We start from the raw sequence: 13491 nt of genomic DNA on the forward strand, positions 1-13491 counted from the left end.
CGCAAAGGCCGCTACTTTATGTTCTATATCTTCTATCTGGATTCCCTTTACCGCTCCACTATTCCTTATTATTGATAACAGGGGTTCCAATGTCAAAACGTACAGCAAGGGGAATAATGGACAGCCTTGTCTTGTTCCATTGGACATCCCAATGGATTCCGACCTCTCCCCATTTACCGTGATGATTGCGGTGGGCTCCCTATATAATTTACCTATCCACTCACGCATTCTCTCTCCAATCCCCAACACTTCCAAGTTGTCCATCATAAAGCCCCAGTCCACTCTATCAAATGCCTTTTTCGGCATCAATTGACAAGAGCACCACCGGGGCTTTTCCTCTTCTACTTTTCTGGATAAGCATCAAAGTTCTCAACCCATTGTCTCTACCCTCTCTCCCCGGGACAAAGCCCACCTGATCTCCATGGATCCATTCAGGCATTAGGTCTTTCAGCCTGTTTGCTAAAACCTTTGCGTACAACTTGGTATCAGTGTTTAATAATGAAATTGGTCTGTAACTAGAGCACTGAGAAGGATCTTTTCCCTCCTTATGAATGAGGACGACATGGGCCTGAAGGGATTCCCTCCTCCCCTCCATCCCCCCTCCCAAGTCATTCATATACTTCTTTAACTTTGGTAACAGTACTTCACAAAATTTTTTATAGTACTTAACTGTATAACCATCCGGGCCTGGGCTTTTCCCTCCCCCTGTAGTTCTTAATGCTACTTCTATTTCTTCCTGGGAAATTTCCGCATCCAAGGAGTTCAATTGTGTTTCACTGAGCTTTGGCAATCCAGCATTTTTTAAATATATCTTCCTTTTTTCGTTAATACCTTCTCTAATTTCTTTTGGTGAACCTTGGTGACTGATGTTATACAACTTTCTATAATACTCTGTGAATACTTTAATGATTTCTTTAGTTGAGTGGACCAACTCCCCCTTAGGGCTTTTTATCTTTTCTATATAATTCCTGTTTTTCTTTTTATTCAGGGCTCTCATTAAGTATTTTCCTGGTCTATCTCCCCATCTATATCTTTCACTTAATACTTTGTTATATACTCTTCTCCTCTCCTCTTCCATCAATCTCTCTAATTCGTCTTTTTTATCCATTAACTTCTGTCTTGTTTCTATTGTTATTTTCTTCTTATGTATCTGCTCCAAACCCAGGATTTCCTTTAAGAGTCCACTAACCCTCTCTCTTCTTTCTTTTTTCTTCCTTGCTCCCATCGCAATCAAGATTCCTCTTATATATACCTTATGACTTTCCCATACTGTAGCTGTCGATACTTCCTCTGTCTCATTCTCCTTGAAATATACCTTAATCTCTTCCCTGATCTTCTGCACAATATCTTCATCCAAGAGAAGAGCCTCATTTAACCTCCATCCTAAACCTCCCGTCCACCTTTTTCCCCATCCTATTTTCATTATGACAGGGGCATGGTCCGAGAAAGTTCTTGTCTCTATTTCTATTTTAACCAGCATTTCAATGAGTTGATGATCTATTAGAATGTAATCCAGTCTCGAGTATATCTCATGTGCATTAGAGAAGAAGGTATAGTCTCTGTCTTTCATTTGCATCATTCTCCAGGTGTCCACCAGTTGGTACTCGTGGATCACCTTCTTCAAGGCTCTCAGAGACCTACCCCCCTCTCTCTGCACAAGGGAGGTTGCATCCTTTTGTGGGTCCATACAAAGATTTAAATCTCCTGCTATTATCAAACGCCCTTTTTTAAAATCTATCAATTTTTTCAGCAAACCCTTCAAAAATATCTCCGGTTTCTTATTGGGGCAATATATATTGGCTAGTGTACACTGAGCTTCCCGGAGGACCTCAACTTTCAGGGGGGGAGAGACCAGGGGCGAGAGAGAGAGAGAGAAAAAAAAAAAAAAAACATCTACTTAATTCTCCCTCCCTTCCCTCCCCAACCTCAAAGCCTCCCTCCCCCTTCCCCTGACCCGCTGCCAGTCCTCTTTTCTTGTATTCTCTGTATCTCCTTTGTCCTCTTCTTCCCACCCAGCTATCTCCATTCTTTGCAAGTCCAGTCTATCACAAAAATCCCTTAGTTCCTCCGGGAATCTCAAATAAGCTGTGACCCCGTTTTTCCAGCCAATTAGAGATGCTGAGGTACCCCATCTATACTGCACATTCTGTTTTCTCATTTGCTCCAGCAGGGGTCTCAGGGATCTCCTTCTCCATAGGGTCTCTGCTGTTAAGTCCGCATAAATTTGGATAGTCCAATCTCCATACTTAATTGATGATCTTCCCTTAGTTTTCTTCCAAATCTCATCTTTGACCCCAAATTTTTGGAACTGGACAATTATGTCTCTCGGTCTGTCCTTCTCAGTAGCCTGTTTGAACTTTCCTATTCTGAACACTCCGTCTAACTTGATCCCATCTGTATCAGGTCTGTCTCTTATGGAGTTCAAAATTTTTTTTAACTAGATCATATAGCGTTTCCCCTTTTGCAGTCTCTGGGATTCCTCGTACTCTAAGATTACACCTTCTTTCTTTATTTTCTTGAGCTTCCATCTTATAGATCAGTTTTTTCTGGGAGGTTTCCAAATGGGTTATTTTTTTCCTTAGATTATCTATGTTTTGGGCCTGGATTTTAACTTTCTCCTCTGATTCTTCCATTCTTGTTAGCAGATGCCCTAAATCATTTCGTGTAGCTGTCATTTCATGTTTTATCGTTTTTTCCAAATTTTGAAACATTTCTATCATCTCCTTCTTATTTGGTACTTGTAGTTCACCATCAGATTCTTTTATTCCCGAGCCATCCACTATTTGTTGGCTACAGCTGCTATTCATGCCCAATGATAATCTAGGACTGTTTCCTAGACTAATGTCCATTTCCCCTTTTGCGCTTGCGCCTTGGGCCCTTTCTGGCGTAATATTTCCATATGATGTAAATTTCTTTATTGTTCCTGTTTGGGACCCTTTGAGCCCTGCTCCCTTGGAACCTTTATTCTTCATATTCCCAAGATAGGATTTTACCGCTTCTTTATGATTTATGGACCAGACAGGCTTGCTGTTTTTCCTATGTGTTTTTACTCTCCTAAGACACTTGGGCCTCCTCTTCTTCTCTTCCAACCCCTGGGAATCCTCCCCTCCCCTCTTTCACCCCTTGGTCTCCTGTGTCTCTCAAGGGTCCGCAACAGAGTAAGCCCCCAGTAGCACTCACTCACCCTTCCCAGGTCGGTGGTTCCAGGCTTGTGGCTCCAGGCCTATGTGGAGGGCCTTCACTGCTGCTCAGTCCTGGAGGGGGGATTCCTCTGGGTTTCCGATGCTTTATTTCTTTTTTTGCTTTGTCCCAGGGAAGCAGGATGGGTCTCTTAATATTCATGGGTCTCCCTGACCCAGGATCAGACAGCCAGCCAGGGGGGGTACTTGCAACAGTGGACCAGCGGCTCCCTGTCACATCAGGAAGCCGGCCGGCCACCTCTTTCCCCCAGTGATGCTCCGCGGCAGGTCACGTGCTCCACAGCGTCACCTCTCCTCTCAGCCGGCCGGATCTCCCACTCATACCGCGCCGGGGGATCCGGCGTGACACTGCAGCCTCAGACCAGCTCCCATCCCTGGCTCTCCGGGTCCACCCTCCACCCCGTCCAGACTCCGGTGAGTCAACTCCTATTGCTTGTATTTTGATTGTGGCATATAGTTAGTCACTTGTTGTGTGCTTATTAAACCTTATTGCAATTGCACCTAGTCGCCGGAAATGCAAAATCATGTATATATACACATGATTGTGCGCACCCGTGCCACCCTGTAGCAGTATTTCTGCTATAAGGCAGTCAGGAAGTGGTTAAGATGCATCCAGATAAAATGTTATATTCTGTGTTGCTAGCATTGGATGAAGAGGAATATTGCTGCCAGATAGTACAGGACTTAAAGTAGAACTAAAGGCAAAACTTTTTTTTTCTTATTGTATAAAGCAGTGGTCTTCAAGCTGTGGCCCGTGGGCCATATGTGGCCCTTTGCTTGCCTTTATCTGGCCCTTGGGGCACATTCCATCCACTGGCACCAATGATGGCACACCATTGCTTGCACTGACATCAATGATGGGGCACCATTCCTCCCAGGAACATGGCTGATGGAGCACTATTCCTCCCTTCAATACAAACAATGGGACATTATTCCTACCACTAGAACCAAGGATGGGGCATTGTTTGATCCCACCGAAGCCAGGGCATTTTCTATCCCCACTGGCCACAGTCTGGTCCCCTAAAGCCTGAAGGATAGTAAACTGGCCCTTTGCTTAGAAAGTTTGGAGACTCCTGGTATAGAGTAAAGGGGCGTTATAATTCCTGTCAGGCTCTCTTTTTGCCATCTGTGTTCAATTGGGAAAGTTTCCCTTCATTTTCTGCCCCATAGCCAAAACAGAAAGTAAGAGAAAAATTCCTTTAAAGTGAGGAAATCCCTAGTTGTCACCAGGGTCATCAGAACTAGTGTCCCCATTGGAAGATTTCCCCTCTATTCCTGTTCTAGGGACAACTGATAATTTATGATTTTCTTTTCTTTTCAGTGATAATGGTAAAGAGGACGGATAGAGAGGGTGAATTTCTGCAATGGGGGGCCCAGACTGTAATCCTTCTCCACTCTATCCAATACTCAAGAAAAAAAAGGTTTGCCTTAAGCTTTACTTTAAAGGATATGTTCACCATTTTAAAAAAATAAATGCACATTTTTTATTTTTGCAGGTAAACAAAATTTGCATTTTCAATTTTTTTTTTTTAGGAGCCTGCAAAGCATTGCACCAATGATCAGCAGATAGTGCCATACAGGACTCCTACAGACTATCAGTGTAAGTATGTCATACAAGCAGGCAGTTTCACAATGACAGAATCAATGACAGTTCATTGAGAACAACAACCCAACATCCGCAAAGGATGTCAATACTTGTACTTGATTCATTCACAGAACTCTGAATGAATGACACAGCCGTGCAAGCAGAGCGCTCCTTTCAAAAAGTGACAGCTGGTACTTCTCCCCGTACTACTGTCACACAGAGGGCTCAGATCACCAAGCCATTGCTGGAGCAGGAACATGTTTATGTTCCACCCTAAGGCTCGGTTTATACCTATGCAGGTGTGGGAATCATAGAGATCCCTGCACCTGCAGCCACCCATAGTAATAATGCGCTGCTGGGAGAAAATGCACAGGGCTGCCATTCATTCTGAATCAGTTTGTGGATGCCAGAACTGCAAGAAAATCACATGGTCAAAAATGATCATGCGGTTACCCTGCGAGCCACATTTTGAAAAAGGTACGCGCTCCTTTTCTGGGAGAAACGCAGGCACGGCAGCCTATTCAAATGAACAGGATGCTGTGCACGAGCAAACGCGCCCCCCCAAAGTGCATATATGTGAACCAAGCCTAAAAATGGGTGGAATGTGTAACATGTTCCCAAAAGTGAACTTATTCTTTAACTAGTCAGCAGCTGAAACATATTCAAGTAGCTTATTCCATAATTGGACGTTGAAGCTTTTTAATTAGTGAAGTTCAGCCACTGATTCTGATCTGTTTTGAGCTTTATTCATCTGACGACCCCGGGGAGGATGATTTTACACCTTCGTTTAGTGTGTTTTGGGTTGTTGGAAAATGATGATCCCTACTTCTATGAAAATTATTCAGTATATTCATGGCTCTGTTGGATTGTATTAATGCATTCTCCAGTCAGGCAAGGGAATTTCAAACTGTATTTTGCTCAACCCTTACTCCAAATTTGGTTGGACATATCATCCTCAGTTAACTTGTAAGGGTTGTGAGCCACAATTGGGTTCAGGGTTGAATGTCTGCTGATGTTCCTAATTTTGAGAAATGGATTGCAACTACACACCAGAAAATGATCACACTGACAACTGTCCAGTTTAACCACTTCCTCATCTCTGCTTATTGCAGGGCGGTGCTTAACCTTCTATACACAGAGAACAATAGGGTATACGTCATTATTATATAAAAAACAGTCACAATCTAAAAGGCACATTTTGGTTGGCTGAAATATGGGAAAAGTGCAGGAACTTAATGCTTGAGGCTTGGTTGTGCTTGTTATCTCTTTTACTCCCTCACATATCCAGGCGCAGTTATAAAATCTTCACAGCTCGACGGGAGTGGTTGAAAACATTGCTGAGCGAACATCTTTTAGTTAAGGAGTACTACAAAGCCCAGCACACAAAAGATATACACACAACATATATATTTAGAAATATGAAAAAGTATAAAAGTAGATATGTATAAAATGTATATAAGATGTATATATTCAACAGAAACCAAATAGGCATTTTACCGTATCCATCACAAACTCACACCAATCCATTGACCTCTGGATAGCAGCTTCTTCACAAATCTTCATTCTGTTACCCATAGCAACCCAAGCTGCAACTGCATTCACCTTTCTTGTAACCCTTACTCCTTGTTACACCAATTGTACTACTTTTCTAACCAACCCCCAAAGGTCCCTTTCCACAAACCTATTACCCCAAAGTCCACCTTTTCGCAAAAACTAAAAACCCAGAAAGTGTTTAAATAACCTTGCAAAGTATTGCAACAGCGATTGATGAATCACAGGTGCAATGCCAAGCACCTGCAGACTCTTCCTCCAACTCTATGTCTGTATCAAGGTGCAGAATTTCAGTTAAAGGAGGAAGTGTTAATGGACTACGAGTGTGGTGATCACCGCACTTGTGTTCCATTGAGAATCACAAGACTGCCTGCAGTGGCTGAAGGGGTTGATTTCATATCTGACAGCTGCTGCGGGAGAGAAGAACCCCTGGATGCTGTTGGAGGAAGATCCATTTTGGTGATGGTGGGGGACCACTTGGCACAGTGTTACATTTTACATATGGGTGTAACATGGTCCTAATGGTGGACTTCAACCATCCCATTTTCCCACAGATGTTCAAATGATTCTGCCAATAAAACAACTGGAATAGTACCATGTTGGAGTGAGCTGAATTTCCTTGGGTTCCGGTTGAACCGGGTTCAGTGAAGTTCAGATGCTGACCCTCAATTCCCTTGAAATAAATGGGAGCTAAATCTTTCAAATTAAAAATGCCCATTTTCTGGGCCAATAGGCAAGAAGTTGTCAAAAATGGCACATGGGTGGGCATTGCCCTGGGAAACTTGTACCAATTTAAAAAAAAAAAAGTTGTTTTTTGTAATTTTATTTGACCAGGAGCAGTGATTTTTTTTTAACCATTTGCCCTCCTGAGGATTTACTCCCCTTCTTGACCAGGCCATTTTTTGCGTATCGTCACTGCGTTACTTTAACTGACAATTGCGCTGTCATGCAACACTGCACCCAAATAAAATTTACATCCTTTTTTCCCCACGAATTGAGCTTTCTTCAGTGGTATTTGAACGCCTGTGCGTTTTTTTATTTTTGCGCTATAAATAAAAAAGATCATCATTTTTGAGAAAAAATCTTTGACTTTTTGCTTTAAACATGTCCAGTAAAAAATAAAAAAAATCAAATTTGGTCATAAATTTAATGTATTCTCCTACATGTCTTTGCTAAAAAAAATCCCAATACGTGTAAATTAATTGGTTTACGTGAAAGTTATATTGTTTACAAATGTCGGTATATATACAAAGGGATTTTTTTAATTATTATTTTTACTAGTAATGGTGGCGATCAGCGACTTTTAGCAGGACTGTGGCAGACATCCTGACACTGGGGGGGAACTGATTTGGTGTCACTAACATCCCCAGTGACACCAATACAGTGATCAGTGCTAAAAAACACACTGACACTGTACAAATGGCACTGGGCAAGAAGAGGTTAACATCTGGGGCAATCAAAGGGTTAACTGTGTGCAGGGAGTGTTTTACTAGGGGGCGGTGTCAGTGTGCTTCACTGTAAGCACACTGTTTTGGATGGCTATGCTGTGCACAGCCATCCAAAGCAGTGTGCCTGAGCTGACAGGGAGGAGAACTGTTCGAAAACAAAACAGTTCTCCTCCCCGTCGGAGATCTTCGGAAATCACTGGGCGCCAGGACCCAGTGATTGATAGCCGTGGCCACGAATGACCGTAAATGCAAAATCATGTATATATACGTGATTTTGCACACCTGTGCTGCCCTGTAGCAATTTTTCTGCTATAGGGCAGTTGGGAAGCGGTTAATTACTTAAATTTACAAAAGGAAAAATGTGCTTTAAGTTTCAGGCTAACATTTCCCTGACCCTTAAGGGTCTGCTATGCATGTTGGGGGACCTTTAAAGTGAAGTGCGCCTTTTTTCTTTTAAGAAACCTGCAATGAAATTTAATTTACCTGCACTCCAAACCTCTCTGTCAAGATATGCCCCATATGTAGAGGGCATGTAACATGTAGCTTTCTCCAGTAACATGAAAAAATACTGACAGGTAAAATTTTCTTTAATTACTCAAAATGTTATTAGTTGACAATACAATATAATTTCAGTTTTATAACATTATCACAGTGAAAGGCAAAGTCATAATTCCCAATACTAAATGCAGTGCTTGCCACTGGTTATTTTCTGTCACATGGTTTATGGATGCCATAAGGCTCATTTATGGAAACAGTGACACATTTTATAAATTCTTATTCATTCAGCGCCTTTTTGTAACTTTGTCTTCATCTTGAATTGCCAGAGTCACCTACAAAGTACAACAAAAGTATAGAAAAATGACAGTTTTGTTTAGAAGTGTGTTAGATTATTATAATACAAGACATAGCAAAAACATGTTATAGATAATAGTAAGGAAGTTAAAACATTGGCAATACCTTTTGTGTGGCTAACGGAATAAATTTTGAGATTCAAGCTTTAAAAGATTCTTCAGGCATGGTTTCATATGTAAAACCCTGCTATTACTCAGACTGCAGGATGTTATAAAAGAGACATACCATAAGTTGGCAGTGTCCTGCAACTCAGTGGCACACATCCTAGTGAAAAGTTTTATAGATTTTGTAGGCTGAACTGCAGAACTTTGTTAGAAGGTTGCTAATTGGGGGACTACATTTCCCAAAAGAGCTGACGTGTGGGAGGAGGCATATACAGTGGGGAAAATAATTGTTTGATCCCCGTAAGTTTGCTCACTTACAAAGAAATGAAGGGTCTATACTTTTTATCATAGGTGTATTTTAAATGATAGAGACAGAATATCAGGCAAAAATCCAGAAAAAACACATGATACAAATTTTATAAATTGAGTTGCAGTTAAGTGAGTAAAATAGGATTTTAATCCCCTACCAACCAACAATAATTCTGGCTCCCACAGACTGGCTTTGTGCTCATGTGGTACACAGATTTGTCTTGTCAATTTAAGAAGGTGCTCCTAATGACAACTCGTTATGTGTATAAAAGACACCTGTCCACAGAATCTTTCTTCCATTCAAACCTAACCATCATTCATGGGCAAGACCAAAGGACTGTCAAAGGACATCAGGGACAAGATTGTAGACCAACACAAGGCTGGAATGGGCTACAAGATCATTAGCAAGAAGCTTGGTGAGAAGGACACAAATGTAAATGTAGAAGGCAGGAACAGAGGCAGGAAGTGAACTGATAGAGAGCTGGAAGGAAGGTGTGAGGAGAGAGCTGTTTGGAACAGCGGAGGGCTGGACCAGGCCACAGAGCTAGAGAAGAGAGAGACAAGGAGGAATCGCTGACCGCCAGCCTTGCCACCCTGTTCAGAGAGACATTCTGCCAGCAGGTGACTCGGAGCTCTGTGTCCTGACAGAACATTGCAGGTGAGACCGGAGAACCTGTGGGGGCCAACAACTACAGAGAGTGACAGACCGCCAGGACCTGATTGATGCCACAGATCGGGTGAGAGAGTCCCATACACCAGCCAAACATGTGAACACTGACATTCCTTTCAAATATGCCAGTTTCCTGAGGACATTGCATATAGTTAACACCTGTTGCAGCCTAGTTCCCCTGGCCACTGCTATTGAACACATTTTCAGCATAGTTCAATCATCAGAGCTGACCACATTGCATGCCTTCTGCAGACCAAACCACAGCATTGTTCCCTTAACCATTGGCCTATCCTCTTAAAAGAACATTTACCACCATTGTCATTAGTTACTGCAGCACTTTCCTGCTTCTGCCAACTTCTGACACCTTTTGCAAAAAATTTGCAACCTGCTCACTGCATTAAAAGGACACCACCCAAGTCAAGTGCCACTTAAAGGGATAGTACTTGTTCTTCCTTTTTTGCCCTTGTGTTAACCCTTTGAGGGGCTATCACCTTCATCTCTTCCAACTTAAAAGGTCTCTATCATTGTAGCGCACCAACTGGGCCCCAACGAGTGTACAGAACATTCTTCAATGCATTTAAAGGGACATGACTATCTTATTTAAAGAGTTCTTTTATTTTTTCAGATTTAAGCCTTGCCATCAGATCCTGAGGGCCCAGTGAGCAATTTCAATCTTTGATAATTTTCCTTCTTCACTGGGGACTAGAAACACCTCAGGTTTGAGGTTCTGGGTTAACTTCAGAATAGCAGGCCTGCCAAATCTGACTGAGATTTTTCTGTATGTGTTGTTTTCTTTGCTAAGAGTTGCTAAAAGTGCTATGTACATATATGCCACTTTATGCTGTGTAACTGAGTTTACAGCCAAGTTTAATATAAACATCATATCAGCTCACCCTAATCTGTGTGCAAGTCTATTTTCTGGTGATAATTTACTCTGGTCAGAAAAGTACAGTGGTGTCAGTGGGGGTTGGGCTTCCAGAGAGGGGTCCAGAGTGACAGGGAGCCTGAGAATAACACAGCAACTCCTAAGGGGGTAGTGCTACATATACAAAAACATATTTACTGTATATACATACACAAGTACTGTGGACTTAAAAGTACAAAAGTTAATCAAACCAATGAGAGAGAAGGAGGTTTAGATGTGCAGGCAAAGATACAGATGTGTGAGGCAAGAAAAAGTTTTTTGCAGATGAGTCTAGGCAATAAAATAAAATAGGCATGCTTGGACAATTGGTTTGTCCTTATACCTGTATCTGATGGATAACCAATAATAGAATCGACTGCCATACGTGGATGTGTTTATTCTACATCTCAACCCAACACCAGTATTTTTTAAATAGCCATCTAATATCAGTTCTCTTCAGGGTTGATTGACACTCACTGAACTTAAGCCCAGGGAGTCAAATATCTGCCTTCTGGCTGCACAACGTGCCATGCAGGCAAATGTTCTGTGCAACATTCAATACCTACCCACTGCTGGAAGAAGTAGACCTATGATGTCATATGACTGGACTAAAGATACCTTGAAAAAAGTATTTCTAAAGACTAAAAATGAGGTAGGTGAGGTAGGGGGTTGGATGGAGTTAGAATAGACGTCTTGCCCAGAGATTGGTTAAGGCAGAAGGGTGCCTTAATAAAACTTTGATAATGACTGCAGCAGGCACAGTGAATCTGTCCTTTTTGCATTGTCTGTAGTGGCATGGACCCTACCAATCAGACACCATCTACCTACAAGTGCATCCTCCCTTGTGAAGGCATGACTCATGCACCATAGATAGGCTTGTCCACTCCTACTTCCACCATTACCGATCCATACCACTCCCCACCCCTTAACCAAATAAACCTTACAAAAAACATGACACCATTTGGAGTTAAATGGCCAACATGGCCTTTTATTAACAACTTCACATTTTACATACATCAACCGTTCCTTAACGGAAACCAAAGAATTGTTGTTGGTCTTCAAAGGCACCCCCAAACAATCCAAAAATGCACCTGCGGACAACCCTATACACTAGGCCTCCAGCCGCAACCAACCAGCTTGGAGACAACCATACCATCTGCAGTGCAGCACCACCACCTTCCAGTTAAACCTTGGTTAACTGGGAATGTCCACCGGGCCCCCCATACCACTGATGGGTCCCACACCATTGTTTTACCTTCCAAGATGAGAACCGCCTCCAAAGACCAACAACCGCCACAGCACGCTGGGTAAGCCCTTATCCATGCGTGCCACGCCACAAACGAACCGCACGTAGTATGCCGTCCTGCAGCTCCAGGGACCACAAATCCGTGCCCACTGCATTCAAATGCACTCCATCACTTCGCAGATACCGCCAAGTATCCACCTCCAACTCCACATGCCGGACCACCAACCCTCCATTGCGACTAAAAAAGTGCCCCACCTCCCTGTTGACATTAATCCTGGCCTTGTTGAGCCGCTCCACCGACCGCACCAAGCGCCAAGAAGTGTGGGCGACTATGTCGGACCACACCACCACCATCCCCGGAAACTCCCGCCGCAACTGAAGAAAATCCAGCTTGACATCTCGAACCAGCTCCCGCATGGACCTACCCCTCAAATCGCTGCCACCTGCGTGAAGCACCAACACATCCGGTGGTCTATCCAGCCGCACATAACGCTGCACCTCTGGCACGACACGACTCCACAACATGCCCGGCACACCTATCCAGCGGACACAAACCTCCCTTCCATTCAACCCCAGCTGCCTGCCATTGGGCCGCACATCAGCCCGCCTGGCACCCCAAAACACATAAGAGTGACCCAGGATCCACACCAGGCACACCGCTCCACCTGAAAGAAAAAAAACAATACCTCCAGAACAATACATCACAGGGGCAGAACCGCAACTACCTCCCACAACCAAAAACAAACAAACACAGGACCGCCCACTAATCCCGCAACAAATGCGGCCAAACGTACAGGCAAAATCTTTGGGAATCCCACCTACCAATGCGCTTCACCACATCATCCGACAGCCCCCACCTCCGTAGCAGCCCCAATCCGAAACGAGTGCGAAGCATACAAAGACGCATCCAAACCAGCAGCCGTCAAACACCGGCAAAAAACTGCCACAAATTGAAAACGCGTTAAAGGGGATCCATCATCGTGCCTGAAAAAGGACCCACGCCCCCCCGGGCGATGGGACAAAAATTCTCGAACCGCCTGAACCGGGCACACCAGTGAACCTGGAAGAGCGAAAAAACGCACCTTCGCACCCCGTCCCAATTGTTCCGTCTTAGACCGTCGGACTAGCACCTCCACCCATGCACCAGAGCACACAACCTCCTCCACCAATAACCCCCCAAGAACCGATTTGGACGGACTAACGAGCTCCCCAATCCGCAACGTTCCAAAAAACGCCACCGCAAAGGCAGCCCGAAATAAGCCCACCTCAAAATCCAAAGAACACACCGTCCGTAAATGCACAAACAAAGACCCCAACAACTCAAATGACACCGGACGACGAGAATCCCTACAACGATGAGCCCTCCGGTAACCCCGTAGAGCCTGGCGAACCCAAAAATCTTTAGTGAAATCCCGACACCCTTGTAACTTAAAAAAAAATGCCAATCCCGCCAGTCGGCGATCCACCGCGGCAGCCGACACCCCCCTCTCCAAACTCTGCGCCAAGAAGTATAACACTGCCACACGCACCTCCGGCCCCCAGGGATCAATAGCGACCTGTTGTAACAGATCCAGCAACTCCCGCCAGACCTTAGAGTAAGCGGACCAAGTCGCCTCACTCAC

At 43.8% G+C, this 13491-nt stretch overlaps 1 protein-coding gene across 1 annotated transcript in view; it reads right to left on the bottom strand.

Annotated features, from left to right (window-relative positions):
- Nucleotides 1-8353: 8353 nt before the first annotated feature.
- LOC149449765 (alpha-2-macroglobulin-like) overlaps nt 8354-13491 on the bottom strand; it is a 115103-nt gene continuing 109965 nt past the window's right edge. The window contains exon 34 of the mRNA XM_089692752.1: nt 8354-8614. Within this exon, the coding sequence (XP_089548878.1) occupies nt 8592-8614 (23 nt within the window). The 3' untranslated portion in view covers nt 8354-8591. The remainder of the gene's footprint in view (nt 8615-13491) is intronic.

The sequence above is a fragment of the Staurois parvus genome, unplaced genomic scaffold (assembly GCF_062004578.1).
Source record: "Staurois parvus isolate SC_StPar_1 unplaced genomic scaffold, SC_StPar_1.0 ptg000604l, whole genome shotgun sequence".
Classification (NCBI taxonomy): domain Eukaryota; kingdom Metazoa; phylum Chordata; class Amphibia; order Anura; family Ranidae; genus Staurois; species Staurois parvus.